General features: G+C 46.8%; 1 protein-coding gene across 5 annotated transcripts in view; it reads right to left on the reverse strand.

Moving 5' to 3' along the window:
* Positions 1-2090: 2090 nt before the first annotated feature.
* The window catches only part of usp32 (ubiquitin specific peptidase 32), a 68433-nt gene continuing 56091 nt past the window's right edge, over positions 2091-14432 (reverse strand). For 3 of the 5 annotated variants that reach the window (XM_040006444.1, XM_040006445.1, XM_040006447.1), the window contains exons 23-35: positions 12911-13085; positions 12022-12173; positions 11776-11817; positions 10086-10197; positions 9823-10007; positions 9551-9735; positions 9154-9240; positions 8615-8735; positions 7879-8070; positions 7530-7755; positions 6977-7431; positions 6797-6889; positions 2091-6417 (exon numbers count right to left, since the gene is read on the reverse strand). In XM_040006444.1, the coding sequence (XP_039862378.1) occupies positions 6244-6417; positions 6797-6889; positions 6977-7431; positions 7530-7755; positions 7879-8070; positions 8615-8735; positions 9154-9240; positions 9551-9735; positions 9823-10007; positions 10086-10197; positions 11776-11817; positions 12022-12173; positions 12911-13085 (2199 nt within the window). In that variant the 3' untranslated portion in view covers positions 2091-6243. The remainder of the gene's footprint in view (positions 6418-6796; positions 6890-6976; positions 7432-7529; positions 7756-7878; positions 8071-8614; positions 8736-9153; positions 9241-9550; positions 9736-9822; positions 10008-10085; positions 10198-11775; positions 11818-12021; positions 12174-12910; positions 13086-14432) is intronic. The other 2 variants (XM_040006449.1, XM_040006446.1) reach the window with 1 other exon arrangement.

The following is a 14432-nucleotide window of genomic DNA, read 5'->3' on the forward strand; positions in this document are numbered from 1 at the left end:
CACAAAGAACACAACAACCAAACAAAAACTCCACACCACGAGGGGCACTCCAGGGGCCCACCCAGGCTCCACCCTGTCACTAACGCAGCGGAGCTTACTGCTGCCAAGGCCCACAAGCCCACACTAACTCACGTAAAGCCTATGCTGTTCCACACTCCACATTCGAGCAGGCTCACCACAACACGCAGAGACACCAAGAACCCCCACCCTGTTTCACAGCTCATGCCCCAAGCGTATATGACCGCGGAGAGGTGATTGCTTGCTGGAGCCCAGGTGGTAAGTGAGTCCAATAGCAACAGCTGTGTCCTGGGGGAGAGAGAGAGCAAGAGAGAGACAGAGGGGTGGAGCAAAAGAAGGAGGAGGGCGGAGAAAAAAAACCACGCACACAACAAGGGCAGTATCAGGAGGCCCAGCTAGGGCCGTAACACTGATCCACAACAACAACATGGGAATGCCATTGGACTGGACAAGTGTGGTCACATGGTAACAAAGAGAGGGCAACATTGCACACACCTACAAGTACCTTTGGGGGGGACACAGAGGCAATTTGGAACCATGAAGAGGCCACCAGGAAAGTTGCAACCAACAAAATAAGAGATAAAGCCACTGACATTGAAACAAGGAAGCTCCTTACCATGCATGGAGTCCAGCACCCTCCAAGGAAGGACCTCGCTCTCCTGCAGCAGTGCGGTATGAGAAGGGTCCAGAGGAACAAGTGGTATAAATGAGCCCAGAAGAATCTGGTCTACATCAGAAGGTTGAATCTAGTCAGATATGCAGACCACCTCAACCTACTGGATGACTTATACGCAAGTGTGTTTCAGGCACGTCTAACCAGGAGGAAGCTCTGTGGCAGAGCCCATGAAGCTGTGGTTGCAGCCTTACTTCCCCTACAACGAAGACATTGACTGTATTCCAAATATGGATAAAATAAAGTAGCTCAACCTCGACAAAAGTCACTCTGCTGGGTTGGGAAGGCAATATGAAGGAGCCAAGTTAGTTTATTACTACAGTCTGATTATGTTAACTCGAAACTTGTGAGGTAAATGTGGAACTTTTAGGCCGTTGGCTGCTTTAATCAATTGGGGATCAAGGAATAGCTGAAAGTGTTGGGGTACCTGGGTCTGGTGACCCAGCGGTTTTGATTTTGTCTATATTCTGTGACTTAGTGTTTCTCTTTTTTATTTAGTATCTCCTGATTTCCAGTCTTAGGTTTTGTTTATATGCCTTTTCATGTCAGGTTCACACTGCTGTGTTGTTTCCTGTTTTACTGACAGTCTGCGTCTGTTAATGTTTCCAGCTGTGCTCTCATCCTGTGTCTCATTCCCTCGTCATCCTTCTCTGTATTTAAGCCCTGTGTTTTCCTTGGTCTGTTTCACGATGCCTCTCATGCTGTGTGTTCTACCTGTTTAATCCTTGTTCATTTTTCCAGTTGAACCTCCGAGGACCTGGCATCCACACATGTGGACATCACATTTTGGGTTGTTTAGACCAAAATACTAAGTTTTGCTCTACAAGGGCCTGATATCCACTTATGAGGACGTTATCCTGCCACTGTTCTATCGAAATTTAAAACAAATGTCCTCATGTGTGGATCTCATTTTTCTCAGCAACAAACATCAGGTAAAAAACAAAAACAAACAAAAACCTGGTAATTCTTAGTTTTTACATTCATCAGATCCCAGTCAGCCTAAATGGCAAAGAGAAATTAAAAATGCATGCTGGGAAAGAGTTCGGGTCTTAGGAGGTTAAGTTAGATTTATTAGAAAAACAGGAATCTAAGTTTCTAAGTTTGACCTCCTGCAGTCGGCGCTTCGGGTCCATTCCTGCCTGCCGCACACAGCCTCTGACACAAAGGAGCTTAAAAATATATCTCAGTGAAAAAAAATGAACAGTGTTGGAGTTCAGTCAACTTATGGCCAAACATAATGAGACACCATCGAGTTGGATCGTTTCTGTCTGTGTGATGCTTTGCTCCTGCTTGTGGCATTAAATTGAGATGATCAACGAGGCTGTTCTACTTCACAAGTCTACGCAAATTGCCTGAAATGTCAGATCAGGGTTGTGACCACAACAAAACGACTCTGATGTCATTTCCTTTGCTGAATTTAATTTGTTGCTTGGGTATTTCGTTACAGATCAACAGGATCACTCCATATACACAACTACAGGTACAGTATTTTGTACAGTTCATATTCAAATACATAGTTTTCATTGGCTTATTTACAAAACACGTTTTGTTTATGTACACGTTTTCATGTCAGTGCAATGTGACTTTCTTCCAACGAACACCTTACAAAAAAGTTTATTAAATTAACACATCTGGTTCACATCAGACAGATATGAACTTAAATAAAAAAAGAAGCTACACACACTGAAAGACAGCTCAGTAGTCGATCGCACTGCCTGACACACCGTGAACTAATCTTCCTGGGGGGCGGGGCTTCAGATGCTAGCCCGATGTTCTACAGAATCCGTGCTTGCCCAGTTTCAGAGATAGTCCAGTTTCCCTGGGCGTCAAATCCTCGTTCCTGGATTAGAAAAATTGTGCTGAAAGTAACCCCGACATGAAACATTTCTGCTAAGAGATTAAGCTACCGGCCGTTTGAGGGCACATTCACAGCCCAAGAAACAAAGAGAAAAAGAAAGAAGTTGACATCTATTGCACCTTTAAGTAGAGCAAACATTGCAAACTGAGCTCTCAAGGGACAATTTTTCCTTCGAGTCCTGTGATAACCTTCAACCACAGACACAAACTGGACACTGTCTACAGCTCAGTGCGACGGCAGGAGGGTGGAGGGGAAAAGAAAAAGAGCTGGCCAAGCAAACATAAATAACACTCTTATGTACATTTCCATTTGTTCAACAAATGTGATCTTTGCAGAAGGAAATAAAGTTTCATTCAGTGACAGATTTATCTCCAAGTACATCCATAACAAAGTCGTCTCATCACAAATACAGCAGCTAAAAAAGGGGACGAACGCAGAGACGAGGCTCTGCGCTCCAGAAGACGAAGCCGGGCGCCATCGACAGTCTGCCGTCTGTTCACAGTGATTAGACGGAGCCCCCTGACGTGACAGGAGCTCCGCCATTGCTGCTACAAAGCAGACACACAGAACTCTGCAGCTGGAACCACGCGGTGAAAACATGGGCTCGTCCATCTCAAAGAGACCTCAGCAGCCACGTCGAAGCAGCCAAACCTTCAGAGAAAAGGAGGAACGGCAGCACTCTGACCCACAGAAACAAATCATTTGCTCAAACGTTGGCTCCAGTCGTGTAGCGATGCATTTACGCTCCTCACACAAACAGACTTTGGTTACTTTCCACACGTGAGCACATCTGTCTACGGGGGGATGGTTGTTTCCAAATCATTTCCCTGAAAACATCCCGGCAAAAGGTGAAAACGTTCTAAGACACTTATTTGATTTTTCTTAAAACTTTCATAGAACTTCCTGAAAAAGTTTAAATATTTATTCATTTCCACCAGAAACCATCATCCCAGTCATCAAACGTTATGCCAGCAGCTAAGAAATGAAATCATTAAAAGTGGACACTGTTGCCACTGCTCCGTCTACACTGACATGTCACTCGCTTTTGTTGGACACCCATCAGAGTGTGACTGGCCCACTGGATGGCTCAGCTGAGGAAAAGGGGGAAACTGGTTTAAGATATGAAACACTAAGCTATTAAAATGAGATTGTGAAAGTCCGTCTATTGAGACTGGGCATTAAGATCTGCTAGAAATACAGAAGCTGGAGTAAGACCTTACAGTTTGTGTTGTGCTTTGATGGTACCCATTCACAAATACGTGGTTTCAGCACCCCTGCTGCAGCGATCTGACTGCACAGGACGGGGCACCTCACACGGCTCTCCAGGCTCGATAGCCAGAAAGCTCAGAAAGGTGAATGCTTGCATTGGTGGTTCACAAGCAGGCTGCTCATACACGAGGGTGGGCAGATGTGGCCAAGTGCACAAGTGACTAATATACCAGCCTATGGAGGCTGTAGCCAGTGAGCTAGCCAACAAGTGGTTATCCATAGATTTATTTTTTTCCCCCTAAAACTAAAAAGTGTTCCAGGAGCATCTATGATCCCCTAAGCAGCAGGAGGTGGGACCACTGCAGCGGTACTTCACTGCATCTTTATACACTCATGCTTCAGGTTTTAGGTGTGCTAAGCGGCATTGAACCCGAGGCTGAGCCTGCTGTTAAAAGGGAGCTCTGTTCCTATTACACATTAAAACAACTCAAAAATACAAGATGGAAGCTTTAAAAATGTAATGATGTGGAGTCGGAGAGAAGCGACTGACCAACCCTCTGCAGCCGCTCCATTGGTCATTGCATTCGCCTCTCACTCAAATGAAATACTCGTGTCAGTACACTACAAACTGTCTGACACAGTGTGTGAACTCTGACAGGGGAGAGAAATCACACGAGTGTGAATTTATCGGAGATATTTGTTAGATATCTGTCCGATCTATGAGTGCACGTCCGCACTCGACACTGAAGGAGCTCTTCCTTATTTCCTATCGTGGACACACTGGTGCAAAAGTCACTGCTCATATTAAACAGCATGACTTCTGACCTCACAGTCCAGGAAGGTTTATCAGTCTGTATGAATTCACTGAGAGTAGATATATGAACTATGATCGCTTCAGGGACAGAAGTTAAAACCCAGGTGCTTTTCCAACTCCACGTTTGCACGGTGCAACCAAAAGTACCTGAACTGTGAATCATGCAAAGCTGCTCTAGTTGCGTGAAAAACAAAAAACCCAACAGTGCAACACATGTAACACTCATGGTTAACAAAGGCTTCCCTGCCTCTGTGCGAAGTAGCCAAGGTGACACCCGGTGAAGGTGAGAAACACTCACAGCGATCTGTGGGACTCGTTCGAATGTGAGCAAAGTTAAGTGTAAGTACAGAAGCCACATGAGACACAGTAATAAAGGCTAAAGTTGGATTCTGAATAGCATTATGGGTAATGTGGTTTACAGGCTTTGAGCAAATAAAAAAAATCTCTGGTTCTTCCGTTTTGACACTTTTAAAATAACAAACGGTAAAATAATTGGCTGTGATGGACGCAGGAAGTCCAGGTTTGGGTGGACAGCAGAGAACTGCAGAGGTTTGCATCAGCCCCATGGAGATGTGCCTGGTGTCTACAGGTGGGGCCTTTAGGTAGCCTGAAGCAACTCTAAGAAAAAATAAAAAAATAAAGCAGATCCTCTAAAATGACACATTTACATAATCAAAAAAAAAGCGTTTAAACATATACCGTACAACTTTTTAAATCATGGCACCTGTCCCCAACAAACCCAGATTCTCAGTCGTCGTGGCTACATACTGGTCAACATTGCACAAATCACCGTGGATATTTGGCAGCTGCAGGACCAAACACAGTTTTTGGCAAACATGCCGAATTTGATGTGAACATCAGGACCCGTGCGAGTGTCCTGGGAGGGGAGGGGGGTCGTTGTGGGGATGTTCCTGAATATATGTACCGAGTCTCCTACACTAAAAGGAAGCATTTCATGATATTAATACTGTCACAGACTTTTGGGGTCCAGTTGGCTGAAAGAATGCAGGAAGCGATGAGGTAGCGTATGACGCGTGTTTTCCTGCTCACACTATCGCTAATAAAACCTCAGCAGAACCATTGGTTTGAAAGCTTGCCCGGGCATCCGTCGTCTCCCGTGGCACTAAACGTGACTCCAGCACACAGTGAACGCTGGGCCCCGTGTACAGTTGGCATCCGTAGGCCTGCAGGGACTCACACCTGGAGCACATCGGTTTTTCCCTGCTCAGGTCAAATCGTGACTCTGGGTAGAAAAAGCCGTCTTTTGTTTTGAATCCTGACATCACAAGTGATAAGTGCACGATAAGAAAGCAACATCGCTGCATGACTCGGCCGTACTGCCATACATTCAGAGATGCGTTAGTGTGCAAGTATATTTTACATCTATGTCATGGCGAGGATCACGGGGTGGGAGCTGATGGGAGTTCGTCGGGCTCAGCAAAGTGCACCGGTCGGGTGCTTTCACAGGGAGGGGCTTCACTGTTGTCTTAGCAAACCTTTTCACCGATCCGTGTTTGCAGTCGAGTTTAGAAAGTGCTGCGAAGCAGCCATAAAGACGGCGCGCGGTTCAACTGTCAGCCGTTCGTGAGATCTTCTGGCGCTTCCTGTTCAGAGCAGCAGGCTGAAAGAGGCGAGCGGGCGTAGTGCTGGCTGATGGAAGACGAGCTGCGGTCACTGGAGGACGCAGTATTTCTTGTAGTCTGACTCAAAGTCTTCGTCCATGCTACTGGTGTCGGCCATCTTCTTGCCATCGATCTTTGGCAGGAACTGGGAGTAGTTGACTCCCTGCTGCTCGTAGAAGAGAATGTAGGCCGAGTCGGTGTCGATCTCCTCAGAGTGCACTTCCTGTAAATGAAAAAACAAATAAAGCGGAGTGTTGTTACAGCATGGTCGCATTTGGGGTGTCGACAGAGCCAAACCTTTGCTTACATCACACAAGAGTGCCCAGCGTGTGCAGAGCAGCATGTGTTAAAGTCATGATAAAGCAATCACAAGTTTGGTAAAGGTGTGTGTGTGTGTGTGTGAGACACTTTAACCAATAAAAACAACCCACATAAACCAGCACAGCTTTAACAGGACCATCTGTTTCCCTGCACAGTGCTCAGAACACACAGAAGAATAGCTCCTCTAAGCTGAGTCTGTGGAGGTCGTACTGGATGTGCAGGAGGCTGTAACTAGTTACCTAGTACCTGCAGACAGTAATGGAGGTGTGCTGGTGCCTTACCTTGCAGCTGCTGTCATTGTAACAGTACCATTTCCCATTGGGGTTTTTGGCATATGTCACATAGTGGCCTCCTCCCAATATTCCTGAATGGCACTGGAGAGATGAAGCAGAACAACATTCAGCACTTGTCTGACTGTTCTCCCCGCCCGTATGCCAGCGTGCCCAAAGCGCCTGACTTACTGATATTGCATAGAGGTTGTATATGGCATCCAGACACATGTTGTCTCTGTGCTGCAGCAGAGAGCCGTCCGGCTCCGTGCTGCTCTCTGTGCTGCAGTCGGAGCACAGCCCGTTGCTGTCTCCGTTCACAAGGACCACGTCACAGTGGCTGCTGGATGCTTCACTACCGGAGGACGATTCTGATGCAACGCCCTCTCCTGACCCCTGAAGCCCTGACGCTCCTCCTGCTGCTGAACCCTCTGGGTCCGCCTGCGGTGCATCGTCTCTCAATTCAGCCTCAGAATTAGCTGCTCCGTCCAGGTTCTCCTTGCTGTTGGAGAGGCGATGTCTGCTGCCCAACTGGGGAAGGCGCAACCGACCTGGTCTGCGGCCTCCGCTCCCGGCCTTCGGGCTGCCAGACGGGCTACTGTTCCGGCTGAGAGAGGGAGCAGACTTCCTGCTTGAAGCTGGGGAAGCTGTTGGGGAAGCAGCAGTGTTAAAGCATTAGCACTTCATTTTCACATTCTTTAAAAAACACAAACAGTGATGAAAGTCTTTACTGGACATGCCGTACCTTTGGGGAGGTTACCAAAGCCAGCAGGTGCAGAGATGGAGGACAGATTGTCTTCTCCGACCCTCAGCAGATCCTCGCTCTCACTGCGGGAGTGGAGGCAGCGATGCTCGAGGTCCCTGGGAGCCAGGAAGGCGCTGGGGTCAAAATTCTCCCGTGGAAACTTGACGATCTTTTGGGACTTGATCCAGCGACCATTCACGAACTGGAAGCGCTTCAAGTGGACAATCTACACAAGTGAACACGTGTCAGACGCCGTCTCTAAATTTATTTCACGTGAGAACGTTAAATGCTACCAACACCCACGCATCGTTTCACATAAAACACTCAGATGCACGAGTCTGCTCCTGACCAGTATGGGTGGCAGCCTCCAGAGGTCCAGCTTCTTGGTGGCCAGTCGGTGGGTCTTGCACTTGGAGCAGTAGTAGAGCTCGTCCTCTCCCAGCTCCTCCTCGCTGGTGAAAGCCTTCAGACAGCTGTCCAAGCTGATGGGCTCAGCCTGAGCTCGCCGAGACTGCTCCACACTGCAGTGCTCCTCCACAATCTGCAGGGAGAGGAGCGCGATGCATGACGGAGGATAATGGACCACGAGAGCAGACACTCGGGGAAACAGCTACCAGGTGTCGTTTTAGAGCCAAGCAAAGTGCAACTTTAATGCATCTAACAAGTTTTACTGCTCAGAAACTCATTTTTCCTAGAATTCACATAAACCACAGCACTTACCAACACACCTCGAAGGATTCTGGACACTTTAATCTGACATTTACTGACTCACTGACGCCTCCGTGTGGCCAAACTCTGAATCACACCATATTCTGGTTTGCACAGCGATCATTACATGAGGACCAACTGGACCCTGATGTAGAATTGCTAATATGACAGTGTGAAATATGAAAGCAGTGTTGCTGCTCATCACTCCTCCTGCCCCGAGGAAAGCTGGTGTTTACAAATGATGACGTTAATGACAGCGAGCACCATTTTCACAGAAATTCCATTACTGCTCTAACTCGAAGTGACTTTTTCTCTGCCTGAATTGGTGCTGTGTGTGTGTGTGTGTGTGTGTGTGTGTGTGTGTGTGTGTCCTTTACCCTCTCCTGGGAGGTCTGGTAGCGGAGGTGCAGGGCAGTTGGATCCCAGTCTACAGCTATGTAAGCATTTCCTACAGAAGCTCGGTCTTCTGTGCACTCTATTGTACAGCCTCTGCAGAACCTGCAAACACACAGATGTGCAGTACAGATGTGTGAGTTTTGCTTACAGAACACTGTTACAACAAATCAAATGTCATAATCTCGCATCAAAATGTGCTACTCCCGACTTTAAGCTGTATGTAAGCCTGAATTTCACAGAACTTCAGGACAATGAGGTTCGGTTTATTTTGCCACAGCTGCACTCTCACTTTAAGCACACAAAAACAACAAAACTCTGTATTTCCAGTATTGTAATTCAGCAGGAGACGGCGTGCATGGCGTCTATCTTAGATATTAGCTGCAGCATTTGCACGCTGGGGGCTGGAGGATTAGAGAGTTCGGCTGCGTCACACAGCTGAGCTTTTGCGTGCACCTCAGAGCTGCAGAGCGTGTGTGAAAACGGCTTTAGTCGCGAGTGTCTGTATCCGAAACGCTCTTACCTGTACCACGGACACCAGGCACACGAGTTTCCATCCTTGCCCACGACCCTCAGAGTAAAGGGGTACTGATAGCCCATGCTGTCATCACTGCAAGTTAAAGGAAGACAAAAATGTCAACAAACTTGTCAGCAAAGTTATTTTTTCCTTCCAAAATTAAATTACACTAAACAAGGGAAGTGGCACGGATCAAGCTTTAGACAGCTGATGCTGATCCGACCTGATCCTGATTGCGTAAGAGACTTCGTCCGGACAGACCTGCTGCCTCAGTTTAACAGAGGAGAGTCTGGAAGTTCGCTCAGGTTCACACTCGAGAGGGTAAATGCTTCTTCAGATGAATGTTACTCAACAGAATCACACGAGTGTTTCTCTAATAAAGAGATTCGTAGGAGGAAATTACCAGTCCTGGGCGTGGTTGCTGGCCTCCTGTGGGGGCAGGGGACTGGCCAGTCTGGACACCTGGATCCAGACTGCGTCGTACAGGTCCTTCTTACTGGTGTGCACAGTGCAGGGAACAATGAGCGGCATGCCGAACAGACTGGGTCGGTTCTTCTGAGACGACAGGAAGTACAACTCTGTGCGCATCTAAAGCGGGGGGCACAAACATCTACGTGTTACGTCTACAACAACCATAAAAATGACACTGCATTTGTTTTTTCTACGAGTTCTCACCATCTTCCTGTGCATAGCGATGATGTATCCAATGAAGGGGCTCTCGTGCACCGGTGTGATGTGTCCATTGGCGACCCCGTTGGTCAGAGGCGTCTCAGGGCTGCAGGGCCCACCGTTAGGGATGAGGTCTAGCTTACTGCCCACGTGCCCATTGGCAGCTGTGTTGTTGGCTATAGGTGTGATATCTGATGGAGGAGGGGAGAAAATGAGAAACTCGCAGGTAGCTCTCTGGTGAGTGCGCAGACATGTGTAAGATGACACACCTGTCAGCGTGGGCGAGCTCAGTGATGTTGGTGAACCCGGCACCGGGACCTCGAACGCACACAAGAAGCCGTTGACAGACAGACGGACCTTCTGGTTATCCTGAGGGAAGTTCTGAAAACCAAAGGTCAGCACATAAGACTGCAGCAATAAAGACGCCTACATGCAAACATTTCAGCAGAACTACGAGTTCATTACACGCCGGTTTGTGCCACACATCTAAAACCTTGGTAGGACTTTAACTCTCATTCACGTAGACGGTGCTAAATGGCGTCTGCAGCTAGTGGTGCAACGGATCAAAACTCTCACGGTTTTAAAGTCACGGATCGGATCAATTTTCAGATCAGCAAAAATAGAAAAAAAAAGACAAAAATTCTACTCGCCGTTTACTTATTTAAGTATTTTTTGCCTATTAAAAAAACATTCAACTGAAGACTCATTCCACGCACTTATATAAAAACAAATTAAGGTGCAGTATGGACATTATGGGCCATGCTGGGCAGCCTCTGCACACGGCCATAAACAACCAGAGGAGTCTGTTCAGTGACAGGTTGCTTCTCCCAACGTCAAGGACCAGCAGACTTAAAAAGTCCCACACGCCAACAAACTGTTTAACTCCTCGCTGGAGGGGAAACGGGGACAGAGGAGGGGGGAACAAGTAGCTGTAGTGCCTTTTCACTGTGCAATAGTTGTTGTTAATATCCAACGGTGTAATAGACTCACAATACTTAAAATGTGCCGTTCCCTTGTATTCTTATTCCTATTTATTCTATTTATCCCTTTTGTATTCTCTGTATTTATAAATGTGTATATTTGGTATATTTCTGCTCACATTCTGCAACTTCTGTGGGTGCTGTGCTACTGGAAACCGAATGTCCCGGAGGAACCCACCCGAGGGATAAATAAGGGTTCATCTAATCTAATGTAATCCATAGGGCAGTGCAGGGCTTTGTATCTACCACTCTGGGCGGCAAAGGGCTGCTTAAATGCCGCAAACTCCTCTGCTCCGCTACTTGGACCGCTGGCGCTGGCCATAACTATCGCTTGACAGACTGACCACGCGCACCATACACATACTTCTTTTTTTTTTTTCGAGTCTTCGGATCACGTGCGTACCGAACCGTGGAGTGGGATCGGTTCGGATTTCGGATCAACCGTGATCCGTTGCACCACTATCTGCAGCAGCAGCTGCGTGTTTCCATGCAGCCGTATAACAACTGGAAGACGTGCTGCAGCAGCACTCACATCCTCTGGCACTTTTTATCTTTGATCGTGTTCGACGTTTCAGCTGTTAATTCTGGAGCGCTCTCACTGCGCCGCATACGATCGCCTAAAATATCAAGATTCTTATTATGGACACAAAACACACCTGACAGAGGAAACGTAACCATGTGGACTGACAGACAAATGAGTGTTTTTAACACAAAGAGTCTCGTGTTAAAAACACTGCAAGGTTAGAGTTAGTAACGTATGACTTTCACCAGGGTCTAAGTGTGAGTGTGTACGGTCATGGATTGAACACAGCATTACGCCCCTACCAAGAACCAACCACACCGCCTGCCACAGACGGGCCCTTTATGTCGTCCAGGAGAGCGACCACCACCTCCCCCACCACAGCAACATTTCCACACACCAATGAGACAACGCGGCCAAAATGTGGCTCCGACCCACACGCTTCGATTATGCACGTACCGTGGCTTTCCTGATCGCTGCTGTCAGCACGTCTGAACCAAACTGTGAGGAACATTACGAGCATCACTCACACACATTTGTAGTTTTTAAGCATAAATCGTAACCTAACTGAGTGAAGACAAACAAGCAGTGACTGCAAAGCTTCGAGACAAAACGATTCAATGAATCCTTCATTTTAATGTCGTCTTCTGCTGCATGGCGCACAGATGAGAGAGGAGGTGTTTAGCGTCAGCGTGGTGCGAATACCTTGATATTAGAAGAATGGACCTCAGCCAGGAGGATCTGCTCGGGCTTCAGGCTGCACAGTTCACTCAGCTGTTTCTTCAGCCCGGTGTACTTCTCGTCCATATTCAACCTCAGGCCGTAGCGCACGGGCGTGGAGCCGTCCAGCTTGATAACTACAGACACATCGTAGCATAGCACCGTTCAGAATTTGTTCTTTAATAAAGAAACAGGTTTTAATGACCACACAGCACATTTTTATAGATTCACTTAAAAAAAATACAAATCCAGCAGAGTGTGACAGCGAAAGGTGGACCTCCTATAAGAAGGGCACATTACTGCTGCAGGGCTTCAAACAGGCTGCTGACAGAACGAGGGAAACATGGTCAGGTCTTACGTCCAGGCTGGAAACATTTGTGTACAGTCACACTTCCGGCGAGGCTGCCGGACACTGGCGCCACCGGGCCCTCTGACCACCACCAGTAGGCAACGGGTGAAGTGTCTCACCCAGGGACACAACGACCGAGACTGTCCGAGCCGGGGCTCGAACCAGCAACCTTCTGATTACAAGACGAACTAGCCATTTCCAGCAGGATACAAGCTTAAATCATCGCAAACTGGTTTCTCAAACCTGTCATTGAGTTCAATGCACTAAAATGACCTACAGAACGACCTAATGTCAGTTTCGTGGAGCAGCCTTGTGGATGTGGTGGGAGAACAAATCTGCAGCAACGGTGTTATTCCATCATGTCAACAAGGACCAAAATCTGAGACGCTAAGAATTTTATTCTGAAGCAAAAAGGGAGTCCAGCCCAGTGCTAGCCTGTCTGCCTCCAGCTTTAACCACTAACACTGATCAGTTCTGCAGCATTAACTCTAAGCACAGTTGATTTCTGTTCATCGGCCTGCTCACCGGTGATCTCCAGATGCATGGAGCTGTCCATGGGCAGAGGCAGAGACAGGAAGTTGAAGGGATCAAAGCGAGCGCTGATGTGGCCGCAGGTCTTACACTTCACCTGAGACTTGAGCTGTCCGTGGAACAGGTCGACCACGATGGAGCGGTTCCTACGCAGGTGATTCTCCCACGCCTGAGAGTGGAGAAAGCATAGCAGACAGTCACCAGATCATACGCTGTTAATTCTGTAAATCCCAACATCAATACGGTGCCTTATCCTCCGATTCAGACAAACAGATCGCAAAGGCTGTGAATGAACATCGACATCCCTCTGAAGAGGGGAGGGCTCGCTTTTCAGCTGAGACCACAAAGCCTGAGGATAGAAGTCAGAGCCGGCCTATCCCCATTTCTCAGGTTTTACCCAATTTTATCATCTATCTCCCAACAGAGTTAGCTGAAATAGTTCAGCTACAGTTATTGTACCGTTATAAGAACATTACTAGTTAATGCCACTTTAACAACACGGGGAAGTCCTTCCCTCTGAAGACATCCTTTCTTTCTTTTTCTTGGTTGTGGTAACAAATAACTAAACAGCAACAGATAAAATGTGATTTGTGCCACTGCAGACACCTACCTGTGACCTTTTTTGTCACATGTTTCAGAAAAATTAATAAATAGTATAAAAAAAGACAGTAAATATGATTTGAAGTGAGTAGAAGTGAGGACAATGAGTGTTTTAGCATAAAGGGATTGTTTTCATACCTTTCTTATTGTTTTTGAAAAGCGGCCCTGGCCATCACACTCCCACCACCCCGTCTGACTGTTGCTGTCATGTTCTTTATTAGAAAATGTTGTGTCTGTTATACACCACATGTAACGCAACCCAAACCTTCCAGAAAGTTCAACTTTTGTCTCGTCAGTCCATTTTCCCAGAAGCCATCATCAGTATGTTTTTGGCTAAATGTGAGACGAGCCTTTGTGCTCTCTTTGGTTTGCGTCATCTCATTAAAAACTAAAATGCCAGAAGGGATTTCTTTAAACACAGATGCCATTTTTCCTCAATCTCTTCCTCATTGTTGAATCGTGAACTCTGAACTGCAGTTCTTTGTTGTTCTGGTGTGTTGGTGACCTCCTGGATGAGTCTCAGCCTGGCTGATCCTGGAAGGTTCACCGCTGTTCCAAGTTTTCCCATTTGTGGATAATTACTGTCACTTACTGGAGTCCCAAAGCCTTACAACTTACTTTGTCATCCTTTCCTCAATGAAAGGTGTCAGTGACCTTGTTTCTCATCAGTTTCTTTAGATTGTTGCTTTTTAGGCTGGAAGATTTTACAGAGGTTCTATTAAGGTGACAACAGGACTTATAGCAACCAGTTAATTAAAAATATAACAGTTGGCAGCTTTTCCCTTAATAACAGATGAAGTCAACATTTAAAAACTGCATTTTGTATTTGCTTCACTTCTCTTTGTCTAATAATAAAAATGATTTTGTGATCTAAAAACAGCAAACATGCAAAAACAGAAATCAGCAAATGTAACCA

This window comes from Simochromis diagramma, unplaced genomic scaffold, assembly GCF_900408965.1.
Source record: "Simochromis diagramma unplaced genomic scaffold, fSimDia1.1 OVJJ01000024.1, whole genome shotgun sequence".
In the NCBI taxonomy this organism is placed as follows: domain Eukaryota; kingdom Metazoa; phylum Chordata; class Actinopteri; order Cichliformes; family Cichlidae; genus Simochromis; species Simochromis diagramma.